This window comes from Stenella coeruleoalba (assembly GCF_951394435.1).
Source record: "Stenella coeruleoalba genome assembly, chromosome: X".
NCBI lineage: Eukaryota > Metazoa > Chordata > Mammalia > Artiodactyla > Delphinidae > Stenella > Stenella coeruleoalba.
The window spans coordinates 84,349,767-84,371,824 of NC_137152.1; the positions used below are offsets into that span (position 1 = coordinate 84,349,767).

A 22,058-nucleotide genomic window follows, 5' to 3' on the forward strand; every position below is an offset into this window, starting at 1 on the left:
GCGGAGCAGCTAGGCCCGTGAGCCATGGCTGCTGAGCCTGCACGTCCGGAGCCTGTGCTCCGCAACGGGAGAGGCCACAACAGTGAGAGGCCTGCGTAATGCAAAAAAAAAAAAAAAAAAAAAAAAAAGAATGGAGGCAAAGATCGAGAAGATGCAAGAAATGTTTAACAAAGACTTAGAAGAATTAAAGAACAAACAAACAGAGATGAACAATACAATAAGTGAAATGAAAACTACACTGGAAGGAATCAACAGCAGAATAACTGAGGCAAAAGAACGGATAAGTGACCTGGAAGACAGAATGGTGGAGCTCACTGCTGCAGAACAGAATAAAGAAAAAAGAATGAAAAGAAATGAAAACAGCATAAGTGACTTCTGGGACAACATTAAACACAACAACATTCGTGTTATAGGGGTCCCAGAGGAGAAGAGAGAGAGAAAGGGCCAGAGAAAATATTTGAAGAGATTATAGTTGAAAACTTCCCTAACATGGGAAAGGAAAGAGCCAGGAAGTGCAGCGAGTCCCATACAGGATAAACCCAAGGAAAAACATGCCGAGACACATAGTAATCAAATTGGCAAAAATTAAAGACAAAGAAAAATTATTGAAAGCAGCAAGGGAAAAATGAAAAACAACATACAAGGGAACTCCCATAAGGTTAACAGCTGACTTCTCAGCAGAAACTCTACAAGCCAGAAGGGAGTGGCATGATATACTTAAAGTGATGAAAGGGAAGAACTTACAACCAAGATTATTCTACCCAGCAAGGATCTCATTCAGATTCGATGGAGAAATCAAAAGCTTTACAGACAAGCAAAAGCTAAGAGAATTCAGCACCACCAAACCAGCTCTACAACAAATACTAAAGGAACTTCTCTAAGTGGGAAACACAAGAGAAGAAAAGGATCTACAAAAACAAACCCAAAGCAACTAAGAAAATGGTCATAGGAAAATACATATCGATAATTACCTTAAAAATGAATGGATTAAATGCTCCAACCAAAAGACACAGGTTTGCTGAATGGATACAAAAACAAGACCCATATATATGCTGTCTACAAGAGACCCACTTCAGACCTAGGGACACATACAGACTGAAAGTGAGGGGATGGAAAAAGATATTCCATGCAAATGGAAATCAAAAGAAAGCTGGAGTAGCTATGCTCAGATAAAATAGACTTTAAAATAAAGAATGTTACAAGAGACAAGGACACTACATAATGATCAAGGAATCAATCCAAGAAGATACAACAATTATAAATATATATGCACACAACATAGGAGCACCTCAATACATAAGGCAACTGCTAACAGCTATAAAAGAGGAAATCGACAGTAACACAATAATAGTTGGGGACTTTAACACCTCACTTACACCAATGGACAGATCATCCAAAATGAAAATAAATAAGGAAACAGAAGCTTTAAGTGACACAATAGACCAGATAGATTTACTTGATATTTATAGGACATTCCATCCAAAAACAGCAGATTACACTTTCTTCTCAAGTGCACACAGAACATTCTCCAGGATAGATCACATCTTGGGTCACAAATCAAGCCTCAGTAAATTTAAGAAAATTGAAATCATATCAAGCATCTTTTCTGACCACAACGCTATGAGATTAGAAATGAATTACAGGGAAAAAAACGTAAAAAACACAAACACATGGACGCTAAACAATACGTTACTAAACAACCAAGAGATCACTGAAGAAATCAAAGAGATCAAAAAATACCTAGAGACAAATGACAATGAAAACACAACGATCCAAAACCTATGGGGATGCAGCAAAAGCAGTTCTAAGAGGGAAGTTTATAGCTATACAAGCCTACTTCAAGAAACAAGAAAAATCTCAAGTAAACAATCTAAACTTACACCTAAAGTAACTAGAGAAAGAAGAACAAACAAAACCCAAACTTAGCAGAAGGAAAGAAATCATCAAGATCAGAGCAGAAATAAATGAAATAGAAACAAAGAAAACAATAGCAAAGATCAATACAACTAAAAGCTGGTTCTTTGAGAAGATAAACAAAATTGATAAACCATTAGCCAGACTTATCCAGAAAAAGAGGGAGAGGACTCAAATCAATAAAATTAGAAATGAAAAAGGAGAAGTTACAACAGACACCGCAGAAATACAAAGTATCCTAAGAGACTACTACAAGCAACTCTATGCCAATAAAATGGACAACCTGGAAGAAATGGACAAATTCTTAGAAAGGTATAACCTTCCAAGACTGAACCAGGAAGAAACAGAAAATATGAACAGACCAATCACAAGTAACGAAATTGAAACTGTGATTAAAAATCTTCCAACAAACAAAAGTCCAGGACCAGATGGCTTCTCACAGGTGAATTCTATGAAACATTTAGAGAAGAGCTAACACCCATCCTTCTCAAACTCTTCCAAAAAATTGCAGAGGAAGGAACACTCCCAAACTCATTCTATGAGGCCACCATCACCCTGATACCAAAACCGCACAAAGATACTACAAAAAAAGAAAATTACTGACCAATATCACTGATGAATATAGATGCAAAAATCCTCAACAAAATACTAGCAAACAGAATCCAACAACACATTAAAAGGATCATACACCATGATCAAGTGGGATTTATCCCAGGGATGCAAGAATTCTTCAATATACACAAATCAATCAATACGATACACCATATTAACAAATGGAAGGAGAAAAACCATATGATCATCTCAATAGATGCAGAAAAAGATTTGACAAAATTCAACACCTATTTATGATAAAAACTCTCCAGAAAGTGGGCACAGAGGGAACCTACCTCAACATAATAAAGGCCGTACACGACAAATCCACAGCAAACATCATTCTCAATGGTGAAAACCTGAAAGCATTTCCTCTAAGATTAGGAACAAGACAAGGATGTCCACTCTCTCCACTATTATTCAACATAGTTTTGGAAGTCCTAGCCACAGCAATCAGAGAAAAAAATGAAATAAAAGGAATACAAATTGGAAAAGAAGAAGTAAAACTGTCACTGTTTGCAGATGACATGATACTATACATAGAGAATCCTAAAAATGCCACCAGAAAACTACTAGGGCTAATCAATGAATTTGGTAAAGTTGCAGGATACAAAATTAATGCCCAGAAATCTTGCATTCCTATACACTAATGATGAAAAATCTGAAAGAGAAATTATGGAAACACTCCCATTTACCATTGAAACAAAAAGAACAAAATACCTAGGAATAAACATACCTAGGGAGACAAAAGACCTGTATGCAGAAAACTATAAGACACTGATGAAAGAAATTAAAAATGATACCAACAGATGGAGAGATATACCATGTTCTTGGATTGGAAGAATCAATATTGTGAAAATGATTATACTATCCAACGCAATCTACAGATTCAATGCAATCCTTTTCAAATTACCAATGGCATTTTTTACGGAACTAGAACAAATCATCTTAAAATTTGTATGGAGACACAAAAGACCCTGAATAGCCAAAGCAGTCTTGAGGGAAAAAAACGGAGCTGGAGGAATCAGACTCCCTGACTTCAGACTATACTACAAAGCTACAGTAATCAAGAAAATATGGTACTGGCACAAAAACATAGATCAATGGAACAAGATAGAAAGCCCAGAGATAAACCCACGCACCTATGGTCAACTAATCTATGACAAAGGAGGCAAAGATATACAATGGAGAAAAGACAGTCTCTTCAATAAGTGGTGCTGGGAAAATTGGACAGCTACATGTAAAAGAATGAAATTAGAACACTTCCTAACACCATACACAAAAATAAACTCAAAATGGATTAAAGACCTAAATGTAAGGCCAGACACTATAAAACTCTTAGAGGAAAACATAGGAAGAACACTCTTTGACATAAATCACTGCAAGATCATTTTTGATCCACCTCCTAGAGTAATGGAAATAAAAACAAAAATAAACAAATGGGACATAATGAAACTTAAAAGCCTTTGCACAGCAAAGGAAACCATAAACAAGACGAAAAGACAACCCTCAGAATGGGAGAACATATTTGCAAAGGAATCAACGGACAAAGGATTAATCTCCCAAATATATAAACAGCTCATGCAGCTCAATATTAAGAAAACAAACAACCCAATCCAAAAATGGGCAGAAGACCTAAATAGACATTTCTCCAAAGAAGACATACAGATGGCCAAGAAGCACATGAAAAGCTGTTCAACATCACTAATTATTAGAGAAATGCAAATCAAAACTACAATGAGGTATCACCTCACACCAGTTAGAATGGGCATCATCAGAAAATCTACAAACAACAAATGCTGGAGAAAAGGGAACCCTCTTGCCCTGTTGGTGGGAAGGTAAATTGATACAGCCACTATGGAGAACAGTATGGAGGTTCCTTAAAAAACTAAAAATAGAATTTCCATATGATCCAGCAATCCCACTATTGGGCATATACCCAGAGAGCACCATAATTCAAAAAGACACATGCACCCCAATGTTCATTGCAGCACTATTTACAATAGCCAGGTCATGGAAGCAACCTATATGCCCATCAACAGATGAATGGATAAAGAAGTTGTGGTACATATATACAATGGAATATTACTCAGCCATAAAAAGGAACGAAATTGAGTCATTTGTTGAGACTTGGATGGACCTAGAGACTGTCATACAGAGTGAAGTAAGTCAGAAAGAGAAAAACAAATATCGTATATTAATGCATGTATGTGGAACCTAGAAAAATGGTACAGATGAACTGGTTTGCAGGGCAGAAGTTGAGACACAGATGTAGGGAACAAACGTAAAGACACCAAGGGGGGAAAACTGCGGTGGGGTGGGGATGGTGGTGTGCTGAATTGGGCGATTGGATTGACATGTATACACTGATGTGTATAAAATTGATGACTAATAAGAACCTGCCGTATAAACAAACAAACAAACAAAAAACAACTAATACTAAACTTTCTTTGGGTTATTTGTATGGAAATATGTTAATATAAATGTTTCAGACATTATATGAAATTTCTAAAAATTTTATATGTTCTGGTATAATGTTATAAGTCATAATTCTAGTTATTACTTTAAAATGTATATCTCAGAAATAACTAAATTTCCTTGTCAATTTTCTTATTATGAACTTTCATCAAATCTCTAACTGTGGTCATTTTAAAGTCTTTTGTCATTTACAGACAGTTCTGGGTGTACTCTGATGCTTTTGCAAAAATGTTCCTATAAAAGGGTTTCATCTTCAAGGAATTCATGGAAAAGACTCTGACAAGTACAGGTTTCTGGTAACTGACTATACTGCCGAACTGAATGAATAAGCATTTTCAGAACTCTAATGGAAAACTGATGGATTCATAAAAGTGCTAACAAAATATGAAGATGAAAAAAAAATTAATTGCATGGGACTGAGTGAACTGATGAGGATGATTATAATTTTTGTGACTTTCTTTTTGAATAAAAAAAAATCCCACAAGGACTCAGAGGCAAAAATATACAAATCAAGTTTCACTGCAAAGTAAAGGAGCTGTTAACAGTGGAGGATTACTGGACTGAATGTCAATATTATGACCTAGTATGAGTGTGTTTCGTGTTTGGTAATTGCAATCATTGTTGCTTTTGTTGTGGTCATCCATTTACAATGCTTGGTGTCACTTTATTTATCTCTTGTAAAAATAAAGTACAGTGAGTGTGTGTAAAAAATAGAAGATTGAGAAACCCTGCTCTTTTTCTTTTAAGGCAGTTCCACTGAGATGGTAGTGATGGGTTGCTAGGCAACCCTGATTAAGCATCCCTTGGTGTTTCCACTTTGCCACCTACTAAGAGGTCATCCTATTTCATTCACCATCTCCCAGTCCCACTGTGCCCACAGGGATGTTAAGTGCTACAAAAATCCTTAATGAGGTAATGACAAGGGAGGTCCACTAAGGACTTTGGACCATCAAAAGAAAAGGACACCTCAAGCAGCAGGAAGAAAGTCTTGTTAACAATACATGTGTCAACAATACACCTTAAATATCTGTGGAATCCATCCACTTGCTACCCTGGCTCATCTGAAGGAGTGCAACAGTTTCCTAAATGGTCTCCCTGCATCTACGCTTGCCACCTGCAATCTGTTCTCCAAACAGCAGCCAGAATTTTGTTTTGAAAATGTAAGTCTGATCATATCACTCCTCTGCTTACAACCCTTCAGTCGTTCTCCATTATCCTTCTGATACAGTCAATGCTCCCCTTAGCATGACATCTAGCCCCTGCCTACTACTTCAGCCTTGTCTCGCCCCTTGCAATCTATGACCCTGCCATGATGATCAATTTCAGTTGTCTCCCAAGGAGATAACCTCTCTCTGTATCTCTCCTTTACCTCGATAACTTTTACTTAAACGTTCACTTCAGATACCGTATCCTCTGAGAAGTCTTCCCTAATCATCCTAGTTTGGGTTGGTTGCCCCTACTGTATGTGCTCAGGTTACCTACACCTTCTTAGCATCCATCAAATATATCTGGCTATTTCCTTCACTAGCCTGTGAGCTCTTCAGTGGCAGGGACTGTTTCCATCGTGTTCACTGTGCCTAGCTGAGTGCCTGGCACATAGTAAGTATCTTTTGAATTAATGAATGGATGGATAGTTCGTATTTGTCTCTGCTGGCTTCTGTTTGCTCTCTTGGCCCTCCTTGTTACTACTTGCCCCAAGCGCTGTGAGCCATTTAGATTACAAGATTTTGAAAGAATTGGGTCCCTCCTGCTCACTGAAACTTTAGGTCTAATCTGTCAGTGTCTGGTAGAAACTTCCATTTAACCCTTCCATTATGCACTGAGCCACCTGCAGTTGTGTAGATCAAGAACCTGGCAAAGGGACAGCCATGGGTGCCTTTGAGAGCCCCAGTCCTCATAAAGGCAAAGAAGGAGTGGCTTCCGGGAGCATGGGGAATGGCCATCCCAGCTGAGTTCCCTTACAAAGCGAGCCTCTGCTGCTCTCATTCTGGACACTAGAGTTGTACTGGGGGTGGAATTGCTGTGGCTTTCAGAAGCCCCTGACCTGGCACTACCTTTTTCCTTCGGGTTCCCATAAAATCTAATGTTGCAGAAACTCAAGAGTGAGCGGAAGTGCCCTGACTTAGTCCCTTGCTCTGTGGGGCTGGCCAATGAAGCTATTTAGTTCGGGGTGCATGCCTACATATTTTGCTTCTTGGCCAACGAGGCCAAGAAACGGTCCCCAACATAGAGAACAGACTTGTGGTTGCCAAAGGGGAGGTGGGGTGGGGAAGGGAAGGACTGGGAGTTTGGGATTAGCAGATGTAAACTGGTATATATAGAATGGATAAAAAACAAGGTCCTACTCTATAGCACAGGAAACTATATTCAATATCCTGTAATAAACCATAATGGAAAAGAATGTCAAAAGGAATATATATGTGTAACTGAATCACTTTGCTGTACAGCAGAGACTGACACAACATTGTAAATCAACTATACTTCAATAAAAATATATATACGTAAAAAGAAAAGGTCATCAAAATCTGATAAGGCATCAAATACTGCAACCCGCACCCCAAATCAAACCAAATCAAACAATCCTCCAACAAAGTCCATTTTTTCCATAAGAGAAAACGAAGTGATTCCTGGGAGCAGATGGATTGTGCTTGCTCACAGGAGGGGACTGGAGGAAGAAGTTCTCTCAGCAAGAATAAGGCATAAATTGCAGCATTTCCCTGAGTTAGAGGAGAATCTCCTTCTCGTGTGGCAGTGGCAATAAACAAGGGCAGGGTTCTTAGGTCTAAACTACTTTTCTGCCTCTGGCCTTCATACAAGGCCACTACTGCAGCTCCACCTGGTCCTGTAGCCCTCGCCTAATCCCAGTATGCCTCTCAGAGCCTCTTCAATACCCTTGTCCATTTAGGAAATACATTTACAGGCCTACCTCAGAGATATTGTGGGTTCGGTTCCAGATCACTGCAATAAAGCAGATATTGCAATAAAGCGAATCACACAAATCTTTTGGTTTCCCAGCGCATATAAAAGTTATGTTTACACTACACTGTAGTCTCTAGTAAGTGTGTAATAGCATTATGTCTAAAAAAACGTTGTGTATACCTTAATTAAAAAATACTTTTTGCTAAAAAAATGCTAAGCATCATCTGACAATGCAGAGTTGCCACAAACCTTCAAGTCGTTAAAAAACGCAGTATCTGCTATGTGCAATAAAGCGAAGTGCAATAAAAAGTAGTATGCTTGTATAGGAAGTGATCTCTGACAACTTCCCCTAGGACATTAGATCTTTTTTTTTTTTTTTTTTTTTTTTTTTTGCGGTACGCGGGCCTCTCTCTGCTGCGGCCTCTCCTGCCGCGGAGCACAGGCTCCGGACGCGCAGGCCCAGCGGCCATGGCCCACGGGTCCAGCCGCTCCACGGCATGCGGGATCCTCCCGGACCGGGGCACGAACCCGCACCCCCCGCACCGGCAGGCGGACCCCCAACCACTGCCCCACCAGGGAAGCCCAGGACTTTAGATCTTAATCTGAGTTTTGTCACTGTTTATCCCCAGAGGGCTTAGGACCACCTCAAAGGTTTCCTGGTGACTCAGAAATGATTGGAAACACCACCAGCTGCTTTAGGCCTAGGTCTACCACCCAGTTCTTTCCACCTAGACTCCTAATAATTATAACAATAGTTAACATTTATTGAGTGGTTATTATGTGGCAAACACTGTTCTCTGTGTTAATACATTATCTTATTTATTACTTGCAATAACCCTATGGAAGAGGTAATATTTCCATGTTACAGGTGAGGAGACTGAGACATTAAGGTCTTTACCTAAGATCACCATTAGTAAATGACAAGGCGGGGACTTAAATCAAAATCTACCTGACTCTATTCTGTTACTCTTAACCACTATTACCCCCACCCCCACCTCCCCACTATATAGCAAATTTGTAAATTAACTCTGGGTGTCTGGATTACCCCCTGTTTAAGTCCCCAGTAAAAATCTTCTTAAAAATAAACACTGGGGGATGGGCGATCACAGGGCCTGGTTTCCATCAATACAGAGCAAGAGGGAATATATTCACTGGAAGATCTGCAAAAGCTGTGTTGTTTTGGTTTCCCATTATTTCTCCATGGCCTAATACAGTGCCTGGTACATAGTACATGCTCAGTAAATATTTATTGAATGAATGAATGAGTTTGCTTCCTGATTTTCTCAGAGCCTTGCTGACTGTAAGGACATTGAGGCGACGACCTCTAAATTCCGCACATGAAGACATGAGGCAGGGAGAACCTAGGCCAAGTTCCATCAGCACAAATCTCTCTGCATAATCAAAATATCACCAGGCCCTAGGTGATCAGAGTCTACTGACTTTCATTGCTATTTGCTACCTCAAAGTTTTCTGACCCCAAAAGAAGGGACATTGTCTCTAGAGTTTTTTGTAATAGTATCCGATTTCCGACATAGCAAGAAACAGATGTCGGATTGTTTGATTGTTTCTTGTGGAGCATGACCTTGAGAAAGTCATTCTATCTCTCTGGGCTGCAATGCCCTCATCTGTACCATGAGGGAGTGGGACTTTCTACTTGCTAAGGGTCTTTTAATCTTGGACATGCTAGTATTTCCTGATGAAAGTCAAAGTAAGTCAGCACTGTCTCTACTCGTTCCCCAGCCAGACAGGGTCTGCAACCCCAGCCTCCACACTGTTGGCAATGTTATTAGCAGTATGTTCTGGGGGAAGAGAATGCAGGCCACCTGCTCTTGCTCGATGGCTCTTCTCTACCTTAAATCCAAGGAAAATAAGTCAGTAGGAGGGAACAGGGGATGAATGGGAAATGGGGAGCTCTATGGCAAGCAAGTTCCCTTGCATGTCTCTTCACCTTAGGCAAAGAGGCCCGGGAGCCAGAGCTCTGAGTTGTCATTGTGAGCACAGTGGTGATGCCTAGGCCCACCCGGGCAGGAGCAGCATCCATGTTGATCCAGAAGGAGACCCAGGACAGGATGACGATGAGTAGGCTGGGGATATACATCTGAATCAGGTAGTAGCCCATCTGTCGTTCCAGGTGAAACTTTACCTCGATGCAGGTGAATTTCCCTGCAAGGAAAGAGGTGAGGTATCAGGCCCCAGGTCCCCAGCCTGCAGCTGAGCCTGAGAGGCAGGACAAGGGCAGCTCTATTTCTGTGGGCCAGCCTCTGGGCACCTAACCTTGGCCAATAAATGAGCCTTTCGAAATGGCCCCAGGGAGCACCAGATGCATGTTTTGAGGAAACATGCAGAGAAACATGCAGAGAAGCCACTGGGGACTTGACCTCTTGCTCCCAGCACTTTAGTTGCCAGCAGAAGGCCTTCCCCGTGACATCACTGCAAGAGGATTAAGGGTGGGAGGGCTCCAGAGCCAGACTGTATGGGTTTGAATCCTGAACCTTCCACTCACTAGCTGTGTGACCTCAGGCAAAACACCTAAGCTTTTAAAGCTTCAGTTTCCTTGCCTGTAAAATAGAGTAACAACAATATCAACTCCATCACTGGGCAGTTGTAGGAATTAAATGAGATAATGTATTTGAGGTGTTGAGCACAGTAGGTAGCTGGTACTATTATCATGATTAACAAAATGAGCTTAGACTCCACTCAAATCTCAGCAGCCTAGCTTGTGCGTGCTGGGACCCTTGAAGCTCTCTGGCAATGATTCACTGAGATAAACACCGCCTGTGTCTTAAGCACGTAAGAGCAGGATAGCAAACATCTGGAAACAATGTCTAACAGAGACCAGCTCTGGACAGCAGGCAGCGGGTTCCCAGAAAGCATCTGGCAGCAGCATTCTATTCCACCCACAAAAAGTGCATTGGCCCCAGGCACATGTGCCAATGCTCGCCTCCTCTGCCAGCCATCTTCATTTTACCCTGCTTTCCATCCCCAAGGCTAAGAAAACACTAGCTCAGAGCTTCTGGCAGCAGACGCTTAGGCTAACCAAAGCAAAAAACAGAGGATGTGTATATTATCATTTTATTCTGGCCTAGGCTTACTCTTAACAGGACTGTCTGATTCCTCAAGGTTAGTGATTTCATCAATGACTGATTATGGCTTTGACATGCTGTGTGATGCTGTGATCTCTTACTCTTCCCTGAGTCCACCCACCCTGGGCTTCTTGCCGTGACATGTTTTGGCTGGGTATCCATATTTTCTTTTCTTTCTTTCCTTCCTTCCTTCCTTTTTTTTTTTTTTTTTTTTGGTGATAGCAGTTTTGTTTTCAATGACAAAATTAACACTTGTTTAGCACAGAATGAAAGTGAGAAGTAGAGAAAGAATAATAATATTCATAAGCTTACATTTGTCAAGCCCCTACTAAGTGCCCTGACTTTATATAGTTTATCTCATTTAAATCCCATAGCAACTCTTTGGGGCAGGTCAAATTATTATTTCCCATTTTATAGACAGGGATACTGAGGCTCAAAGAGATTAAGTTATGTTGCTCAAGGGCACCCAACTAGTAAATGGTGCAGCCAGAATTCAAACTCAGCTCTATCTGACTCCAGAGTTCTTGCTCTTACCTGTTGTATCATACTGCTTTAGAAATGCCTAGTGCTATTTCCTTCCAGGGTTTTTAAACACATGCTTTTGGTTTGTTTCTTTCATCACAGTAGAATCATTCTGTGTATACAACTTTGAATCTTACCCTTTTCCACTTGAAGTTTCCCATGTTGATATAAGCACCTTGCAAGCATTCTTTTTAAATGTCTGGATAATATCCCACCAAGCAGATGCGCTATGTAATTTACTTAACTTCCACCCTATTGGTGGATATTTAGAGCAGTTCCAAGCTTTTGCTAGTATAAACAGTGATCCAGGAACCCTCTTGGGGTCTAAAGTCAATATGATATTTTGGAATATTTCCTCATAATAAATTCCAGGCAGTGGAATTCCTGGATCAACAGGTAGGGAAACAAATTTAGCTTCCAGACTAAAGTTTCTTAGCGTGCCCCCTGGACCATCTGCATCAGAATCCTCAGGATGCTTGTTCAAACACAGATTTCTGGGCATCACTCCAAGCACATGTAATCAGAATCTCTGAGAGGCAGAACCCAGGAATCAATATTTTAACAGGCTCCCCAGGGAAATATGATGCACACCAAAATTTAAAACCCACCAGTCTATATACAAAATGCCAGTTTTTCCCCTAAAAAAGGTTATACCAATTTCCACTCACGCCAGCATTTTCTAAATTCAGTGGCTCATTCATCTCCCCAGCTACCTGCACCTCCACATTCACACACAAATTCATAGGGCTGCACCCAAAGCATATCAGCACACCATTGGAGTGTGATGTCCCCTCTTCAGCTTGTGGCCTCTATCTCAGGGTCATAGCTCTTCACAGCCAAATTGCCAGGGGAAATGAGGAGCTAGCAGCGATTAGGGAAGCTGCAGGGGGCAGACGCTCAGGCTGGAAAACCAGCTCCTCTCCATTTCCTGGCATGCTTTTCACACCTGGGAAACCAAGCCAATTCATGAGAGTTGAGCAGTGGGGACAGTGGTAGGAGGTGTGGACGGTAAGCCAGCTGGTGACCTGAATTCTCTTCTCTCCTGGTTCAGTGAACTCATTGACTACTCCCAGATGTAGATTCCCCACTTTCCACGTGAAGTTGGCCCCAGGACAGGTGGAACACTCCTGCCACTCACTGGCACAGGACCATTTGTTCTGCAGCGTGTGATAGGGACAAGAACAAGGGCTTTGGCATTAGACAGATCTGGATTTGAATTCTAAATCAGCCATTTACTAGCTGTGTGACTTGGCCAACTGATTCAACTTCTTAGAACCTCAGTTTTCTCTTTCTGAGAAATGGGGCTGATCACCCCTACCATAATGAGATAAGTCATATGAAGCACTTAGCGCTACATCTGGTACAGACTGGACCTTCAGTAGAGGCTAGCTGCCTTGCCCCTTTCCCTCCCATCTGGAGGCCCTCTTGTGGCCCACAGCCAGTAAATATCTTGGATTTTTACCTGTGTTGTAGCGCTTGGTACAATAGCCTAGATCCTTCTCATCCCGCAAGGTAAACTGGGGCAGAGTCAACCCCTCAGCCACTTGGACAGCAGGAGAATCTTCCAGCCACTCAAACACGAGGTCATTCATGGTGTAGCCAACTGAAAGTGACAGAGATGGCAGAGGACTGCAGAGTGTGGTGGCTGGACGGGGGCAGGGAGAGGGTTAGAACTGGCAGGAAAGAACAAATGAGGAATAAGGCCTGGGTTTTAGGAGTTTCATGCTCATCTTGGAAAGGAAAAGCATTCGGAAGAGGGTCAATTGCCTCATGGGCCCAGCCTAAGTGGGTAAATCAGAAAGATTCCTCTCCTACCTAGTTCTCAAGCTTTAGAAAGGCCCAAAGAGAAATTATTCTGGCAGACCTAGAAAGCACATCAAAAGGCTTGGAAAGATGTCAAGGAAACCAGCTGGGAACCTCCTGCCCCATCTCAAACCCAGGGGAGTAAGCATGTGTACTGACCACGTCTTGAGCTGAGCCAGCCTCAGAGCTGGGGCTTCTGCCACCTCACTCCAGGGAGGAAAGAGCTATTTATACCTTGCCAGTCATGCACGGGACAATGTGCATACCACAGACTTCCAGCCAGAGTCCTGACCTGGGGCAAATTGGGAGCTAACATTGAAAATGCCAAGTTGCTCACAGATAGCTAGTAGTTCGTGAAGGCTCTTGCCACGTAGGTGACTATACTCACAAGTTGGGTAGAAATGGGAGCAGAAACACCAAGCCTCACGGATGTCCAGTGTAGGGCCTTGGCCCAGAGTAGCTTTGTGACTTTGGGCAAGTCACTTCCCCTTCTGTAAAATGCTCCACCTACTTTTCAGAGGGGGTAATGAGGACCTGGATGTGAAGGTGGTTTATGAACTCTAAAAAGCTGACCACATAGGACATATTCTATCCATTACTGTTATTATATGTTGGAAACAGCCTGACAAGACTTCTTCTTTGAGGATCAAATGGATATCTCCTGATCTCACAGTTTCACTTGTCCAGGAGATGGCAAAGGAATGGACATGGGCGATGGTCCAGTCTTGCTATCCTTTAGCTTCTCTGCACTTAGGGCAGCCTCTGCAGGTTGGCACCCCCTGCCCTTGGTAGCCCTTGGCTGACCTTGCTATCCTGGGCACTGTCTTATGCCTAGAACTGTCCTCTCCCACCTCTCTACAAAAGCTATCTGTACATACTACTATATGTAAAATAGATAAACAACAAGGACCTACTGTGTAGCACAGGGAACTATATTCAATGTCTTGTAATAACCTATAATGGAAAAGGATCCGAAAAAGAATATATATATATATATATATATCTCCGAATTATTTTGCTGTACACTTGAAATTAACACAACATTGTAACTATACTTCAGTTAAAAAAATTATGTGTTCACAAGGAATCAGGGTTCAAAGGCTCCCCCCTTCCCTGCTAACTCTGGATTTTTATAGGCATCTTGAATGTCTTAACTCAGGGGAAGTAAAGGTAGAATTACTTCAGGCACTGTGAGATGGAAATTATATCTGGACAGAGGAGGTACCCCTCAAATGACCCTCCATATCCAGCATAAGCACATTTGTATGTAAGGCTGGAGCCTTCCCATTCCCCGGCCCTGTGGGACAGCCAGACCTGCCAATAGCGAAGGGATGGAAAAGCACACTGGGCTGAGTGTTAGCAAGCCCTGGCTTCTAGTCTCACCTGTGCCAAGAGCTCACTGTGTGTGCTTGGGGAAGTTCATCCCCACTCTGGGCTGCCCTTATCCTGTCTGGAATATCATAGCATGGGGTTAACTAGCTGGTATCTCAGGCCTCACTCTATGACTTTCTAGGGACACTTACAGCTCTCCAGCTGCATCGTGCAAGTCTGGATATCCATGGGGAAGTTCTTCAGGTCCATTGGGCAGGATAAAATGAGAGTCAGCCTGGCAGGGACAGTAAGAAAGAAGTTAGGCTGGCTTACTGGGCCTCAGCACAGCACAGGGAACCCTCCGCCCACCCCTCAGCCTCTACCCCTTGCCCCGAGTTCTCCTGGCTGTACGCCAGCTGCACCTGATGCTGTAGAGCACATTTCCATTCTTGAAGATGCGCAGCAACTTGTTGTCTGTGGTCACCGCATGAAAATTGGCCCCTTTCTCATTGGCAAAGAACAGATCTGGCTTCCAAATAGAGTCCAGCATGGAGGGATCGAGGTCCAGCGAGTCATCAGGATATTCTCGGTAGGCCAGGCGTGGGTCGTTCCACTGCTGCCGCAAGAAGACGTTCACCCGGTAGTCCTGAACAGAGATGGGCCCATCAGGGGCAGTGCTATTGCAGGGGCCTAGCAAGCCTACCTGGGCAGGAGGGCCATGAGGAGGAAATGCTGGGAGCACGTCTCAGGGGCAGTGGGCATTTTCCACTGTAGAAGGAGCCTGCTTTGGGCTGATATGGCAAAGAAGGGAAGGGAAAAGACATTTATTAAACACTTACTATGTGCCAGGCTCTCTGCTAAGTGCTTTCTTCATATGCATCATCTCATTTAAATCTCATGTCAATCCTGAGATGAGGGTGCTGTTAAGATCCCCATTTTACAGATGAGGAAACTGAGACAAAGAGAGATTTGAGTAACCTGCCTAAGAGATGGTAGAGTCAGGGTTTGAACGCAGGTTTATCTGATTTCCAAGCCTTGATGCTATGCATCAAGCTACCTGCCAAACTGGACCATCTGCTGCTTAGGCTAGTCTGCCTTTAGCCACTAAAACCCTGGGCTGGGGAAAGATAAACTCCCAGTGACCGACTTTGGACATCCCATGGCTTTAGCCATGACCCTGAAACAGGAAGAGGATGGCAGAGGGAGGAAAGTCTTGCTATCTGCTGGGCTTCACCCATTCACACCAGAGTGGAAGCGGGAGCAGGGCAATGCTTTACCATGGTAGTCTCGGTGATGGAGCTGAAACTGTTGATGAAGATGTTGCAGGTCACGTTCACAGGTGGGCCTAAGAGTAGCAAAGCACAGCCATATTGGCAGGGCATTCCAGGAATTTGGGAGAAATTTCCAAGACTCCCTCCCTGAGCTTGAGGTTAGGGTACTGCTGGGAGAAGGCAGTGCCTGGCACACAGGCCCATGGGTGATGGGGAGGGGACACTCCTTCTGAGCTGTGAGAGCCAGCCCTGTACCTCCAGCCTCCTGGCCCTGAGGTAGGCAATGGAGGCTAGCTCGGCAGTATGTCCCCAAAAGAAGTGGGGAGGGAAGGGTATTTTGTAGGATGAATGATTCTTACCTTTAAAATTGGGCCTAATCCTGGCATCATATCCAGATGTTCGCCCCATAAGCTTGTCCAGGAAATCAGAGGGGGACATGGGCTGGGACACCTTGGTCCCAGATTTGACTTCTTCTTTTGCCAAGGCCACCCTGGACAGGAGAGATAAAGAATTAATAACTGAGATCTGTTGTATTCTGCCTTTATCACAGACCCTCTCCTTCCTTGTTCCCTCCCCACTTTGGCTGATCTCTCCATCAGGCAGGAGGATTAGGAGATGGGTTTCTAGGTGCCCACTTGCAAAATGAGAAGTACAGAAACCCATAAGCCAACACAGCAGCTCAATAGTTAGTCCTAGAAGATTGCTTTCACATGTATTAGATCTTTTTGTCCTCAAAATTCTCAGCGTGATAGGGGTGAAAACTGTTATTTCCATCTTATAGGTGAGAAAACTGAGGCTTCCAAAGGAGTAATCTGTGAGACTGTAAACTGGTGCAGCCACTGTGGAAAACAATATGGAGTTCCCTCAAAATATTAAAAGTTGAACTATCTTATGATCCAGCAATTCTACTTCTGGGTATTTATCCAAAGGAAACGAGATCACTATGTTGAAAAAATATCTGCACCCCCCCCCCATGTTCATAGCAGCATTATTTGCAATGGCCAAGACATGGAAATTACCCAAGTGTCCATCAACGGATGAATAGATAAAGAAGATGTGGTGTATATATACAATGGAATACTACTCAGCTATAGAAAAGAATGAAATAATGCCATTTGCAGCAACATGGATGGACTTGGAGGGTATTATGCTAAATGAAATAAGTCAGACAGAGAAAGACAAATACCATATGATCTCATATGTGGAATCTAACAAATGGATAGATAGATAGATAGATAGATAGATCGACCGTCCAAAAGAAAAGTGACTTGCCCAAAGTCTCACAGCTGGTGAGTGACACAGGGCCCAGGATCAGGACTTGAACACAAGGCTGAGGTCTCATCCAGTATTCTCTTTCTGAGGGTGCCTTGAACATGCTCAAACAAGAGTGACAGAAATAATGTGGCTGTGGCAACGCTTTGTACATCTGGCCTAGCCAAGGATGGGAAGGGCTCAAGGGCAATTTACACCCCTGAGAGATAGTTTTAGTTGCTTGGCCTTCATGCTGATCCCTCAGGGGCTAGGACCCAGCTTCTGGAGAGGGCAGCTTGGCTTCTGGTGTCTGCTCCAGCAAGAAGCTATATTCTGAGCTGAACCTCAGTTCAGGGTTGTGGCAGCTACAGGCAGGTCATCTCACCTTGGCAATAAAAGAGGCAGGAAAGCAGGGCTCTAGAAGCATGGGAAAGCCTCCCAGTAAAGTGGCCATGCTGTGAAGGTCAACTCCCATCTTTTCTTCCTAAGAGCTTCATTTTGAGGAGGGGGCCAGTGTGCTTTGGCCTAGCCTAGAGGCCAGCCCCCTTCTCCCCTGACAAGTTTCCCTCTAAGAGCAGCAAAGTTCCTTCCGTATGCCTGCTTGTCTGCTTAGCAGCCAATAGCTAGACCAGGGACCAGGAGCTCAGCAGGGGCTTGAGGGCAGGGGTGGGGCTCACACTGAGCTCAGGCTGGACTCCTGGCTGGGTCCTGTGCCCTCTGCTCCATCCTGCCATCATCACCAGAGCCAGCTCCCCTGCTGCCACTACTGCTGCTGCACTGCTGGGGCTGGGAGGTGGGGTGACTGCTGTCCTTCTGGGTCTGAGTCTCCTTTGAACCAGCGAGCTCCTCTTTCCCAGTAAATCTATGTACCTGCCAGTGACTGATAGAATAATACAAATAGCTGAGGCACCATGCTAAACACTATCTAGTATAGTTTTCACATCAATCTTCTCAATAATCACTCTTATTATCCTCCAGCTATAGTTGAGGAGTGCAAGATGGAGTGACTTGTTCATGATCATACAGTTCCTAAATGGTAAAGCCGAGATTCCAACCCAGAGCTATTGACTTCAAAACTAAGTCCATCTACCATAATACCATGATGCAAGCAGCCCAGGGCGGGCTGCCAAGCAACCAGAGTGGGGGAAGGTCAGTGACAGCCGCCGCACCCTGACCCTTAGAGTCTTACTTCCTTGAATCCCATGAGCAGGAGGGAGCTCTTACCCTGGGAACAGAGGCCACCTTGGCCCTGAGTGGGGGCGGCCAGAGCAGGTGGCCTAAGCAGGCTCTGAAAACCCAAGGAGGCGGGTGGTGGTGCTGGTGCAAGCAGAAGTGCGTGGCTTCACCATGGGACGTCCACACTGGCCAGGTGCTGCTGCTGGCTGCTTGTCACCTGCCTGCCGGGAGGCCACGTGGCCCTGCAGGTGGAGCAGCCAGACCCTTGCCACTGTCCTCAACCTCACTCTCATGTCACCTCTCCCACTAGCTCCAGCCTCAGGACTCTGGGACTGGCTGTGGGCTCAGCTGTCTTGGGCCCCAACCGCCGTGGCAGCCCCGCTTTTCCAGGGTTACCTTGTCTGCAGACCTGAAAGCAGAGTCACCGTGTGCGACCTCTCCTTGCTCCCTTTCATTCCTGGAAAGTTCCAAACACTGGCAGGACTAGGGAGGTTCCAGAGCTGGAAATTTTTCTCATGGAAGGCCTTGGGGTGGGGTAAGGGGAGAACGCTGATTCTGCTGCGGGGTACTTAAGTGACCTTGGCCAGGTCACTTGCCCTCTCTAGGCCTCAGTTTCCATAAATACAATGAAGGATTTGGTCTCAAGATTTCCTAAGGGCCTGCCTTGCTCCAATCACTCAAGTGGGAATGCTACCACCAAAGCTTGGGCCTTGAGGCAACTTCCCCTCCAGCAGGGCCAGCAAGCGTCAGCTGGGTGCCCCCCTTCTGCCTGCATCCTCCTATCAACTCCAGCTGAGCTGCCATTGCACTTCGGGCTGCTTTTCACTCTGAAGAGTGAAAAGCAGCCCCCCCCCCCCACTGCATCCCTGCCTGATTGCCCCCTAATGTGTCTGCCAGCAGTGAGGCAGGAGGCTCCTCAGAGGCAAGCAGATCTTGGCGTGCTCTTTGAACGAAGAGGAGGAGGACGATATTGCGGTGGCACTCACCTGCCTCCACCTTGGGAGGCATTCTTTTGACCAGTTCAGCCTAAGGCACAGCCACCTTTCCTCCTCAGCTCACCCTATCCACCTAGAATGGCTCCTGGTCTAATGAGAAAGTGAGAATGGGTAGGAGGCCATTTACAAGGAGCCCAAAGCATGTCTTGCCCCCAAGCCCAGGAAATGATGGCCACTTAGTGCCCCTCCAGGGACAGCGAGCAGACAGGTTCCCCCCTGGGCAGGGTAAGGTGACTGCAGAGGGCCAAGGTTTGTTCAGCCAACATCACTGTGATGTGTTTTTGGGAAAATCCTTACTACTTGAAATCTCTTGGGTGAACAGCTGGCAGATGTTGGTGTCATTTTTAAGGATCTGAGGAACGTGTGGCCAAGCTGGTAGGGAGATAGGGTTGCATGACAGGACAGATGGCTTCTGTTCTGGGGCTCACTCCCTAGCCCCTACCCTGGCCCAGGAAAGTCTCACCCATGCAGAAGCCTTCCCACCTGCTCTGGAGCTTTGACATCCTTTATGAAAGTCTCCTGGGATCTGACTGGGGGAGGGTGTGTCCTCCCCTGGAGCCTTCCAGACTGTGGGCTTTTTGTAAACTTCAAGGAAACTGTGCCAGAGCCCCTGCTACCCCCGGCCAGTATTTGCATGCATCTCCTTCTTACCCCCACTCAGCTCACCTGAGGAGGACCTGCCCCGGCAGGGTCCAGAGGAGAAGGAAGGAGAGGGTTGCTGGAACAAGAGCTGTCATTCTGCGGGGACCCTGGAGTCCTTTCTCAGCCTGGCTGCCAAGGTGAGAGGGAGTATCCGGGCGGGAACGCCGAAAGTAGAGAGCCTTCTTCCTACTTGGGCCACTTGCATGGAACCCAAGGAGGGCCGGGCTAGGAGTTGCACGCTCTCTCCTCTTCTCTCTTCTCTGCCCTGTCCTTACCAGTCAGGGGCCAGAACTATTCCCCTGGAAGTGATTCTGACACAGATAACCTGTTCCTGCTCTGGCTCGCCTGGGGCTCCGGAGGGCCTCAGCCTGCCTGCTGGGGTGCTGAGGGAGATTCTTTTTGGGCAGCAATCACTCTCTAAACCCTGGAGAGTCTTGGAGGGGAGGGAAGAGGGAGACTGTAGGAAGATGTTTCCCTCCCTCCCGCCTCCCCCTGAGATGCACCCTCTGAAAGCGGCAATTTAAAGGCACAGTCGCCAGCAGCTGGAGTGGGGCTCCGAGCGAGCCTGTGTGCTGTGTGCTGGGGAGGAGCTTGGGCTGCCGCTGCAGCCTGGAGAGGGCCGGAGGTGTTCTGTCTAGCTTCTAACTGTCCAGCTGGAGGAGTGCATGCAGGCTGCCCTGATTCCCCAACCTCCCCAGCAGTTCCCCTTTTAGCCTGGAGCCAAGCTGTGGCCGAACTCTAAAGGCTTAATGATTTTTGTAAGGGAGACAAAGACCTGAGAGGGTTTAGGGGAGCCAGTGGGTTTCCTCCAGCTGACAGCTTCAGGGATGAGAGGAGGTGAGGAGGAGGCCGAGGGCAGGGGTGGCTTTTCCTCAACCCTCTGGGTGGAGACACAAGGGATGTATAAGGCAGAGGAACTTCGGAGTTCTCCTATGTCTGCCTGCCTATCAGTCTGTCCATCTGTCTGTCTGCATGACCCATCTTCATCCTTGTAGTTGTGCATCCTCTTTCCTGCCTGCTTACCTCCCTTAGCTCATCTCTGCTGAGCTTGGGGGGCTCTCTTTAGCTCTCTGAAACCCCCTTTCCCCAGCCTGGCGAGGCTGTAAGGAGGAATAGGTGTCCCTGACAGGGGCAGGGCAGGCCTGGCGCACAGCAGGCTTTGCAAGCTTCAGAGAAGTCAAGGGGGCCAAGAGCAATGACCCGGCAGCCCCGAAGCCCAGGATGGAGTAGAGAGGCAGGGAGTGTGGGCCGCTCCCCGTCCCCTTGCTTCTGCCCATTTGCTTACAGCATCCAGGTGCTTGAGCAGTTCTTTTCTTGACGACCCTTCCCCAAACTTGCTCAAGCACCACCTGAACCGCTCTGGGACTTCCGCGAGTGCCTCATCCACCCTCCCTCCCTCCCTCTTTTTCCTTACTTTCTTCCTCCCTCTCTCCCTGAAGCTTTCCTTCATCTTTACTCTCTCCATCTCTAATCTCCCTTCCTGTTTCTTTTCTGGGTCTCACCTTTTGTGGGGGTCTGTCTCCCCCTCTTCTTTTACCCTCACTTTCTCTCCATTCCTGTTTGCTCTCTCAACTTCCCATTATCTCCATTTTCTCACGCTCTCTTTTTAAATTACGACTGTGAGAAGCAAAATGTTTTCATTTATTCTGCAGTGGAAACTCTCACAACAGCTCATCTGAGTTCTTGAGTGTGTACTCAGGGGAGGGGTCGGTGTCACTTTATAGGGGTCAAATCCAGCGCTGACTGTGGCCCCTCAGCCCCACCAGAGAAGGGTGTGCGGGGATTGCAAGCTCTTCAAAGGGACCCACTTAGAGGCAATGAAGGGTAGAACTTGTGCTGCATCTCCCTTGTGGTTGTGTTATTATTAAAGAAGAGGAATTTTTAAACCACCAATGAAGGGGAAACAAGATAATTTTAAAGATTACACAGTAAAATGTTCATGGTGGAGCTGGGCTTTTGGAATTGGGACTGGAAACATTACAAGCCTGATATCATGCTTATATGGCCAGTAAGTACAAAATACGAAGTACTAATTTTCCTGAAAATATCTTTAGCAGCTCTTTCACCTGCTTACCCTCCCTCCGTGTTTTCTGTAAGCATCA

At 45.2% G+C, this 22,058-nt stretch overlaps 1 protein-coding gene across 2 annotated transcripts in view; it reads right to left on the reverse strand.

The window, feature by feature from the left end:
• Window positions 1-20,066, reverse strand: part of LOC307181017 (glycine receptor subunit alpha-4) — a gene marked incomplete at both ends in the record, with an annotated part of 30,852 nt that extends 10,786 nt beyond the window's left edge. Inside the window, 7 exons of one of the 2 annotated variants that reach the window (XM_079911752.1) lie at window positions 9,851-10,065; window positions 12,970-13,110; window positions 14,834-14,916; window positions 15,044-15,267; window positions 15,899-15,966; window positions 16,252-16,382; window positions 19,981-20,051. In XM_079911752.1, coding sequence (XP_079767878.1) covers window positions 9,851-10,065; window positions 12,970-13,110; window positions 14,834-14,916; window positions 15,044-15,267; window positions 15,899-15,966; window positions 16,252-16,382; window positions 19,981-20,051 — 933 coding nt within the window. Of the gene's footprint in view, window positions 1-9,850; window positions 10,066-12,969; window positions 13,111-14,833; window positions 14,917-15,043; window positions 15,268-15,898; window positions 15,967-16,251; window positions 16,383-19,980 lie in introns of both variants that reach the window. The other variant, XM_079911753.1, reaches the window with a different exon arrangement.
• Between the last annotated feature and the right edge of the window lie 1,992 nt (window positions 20,067-22,058).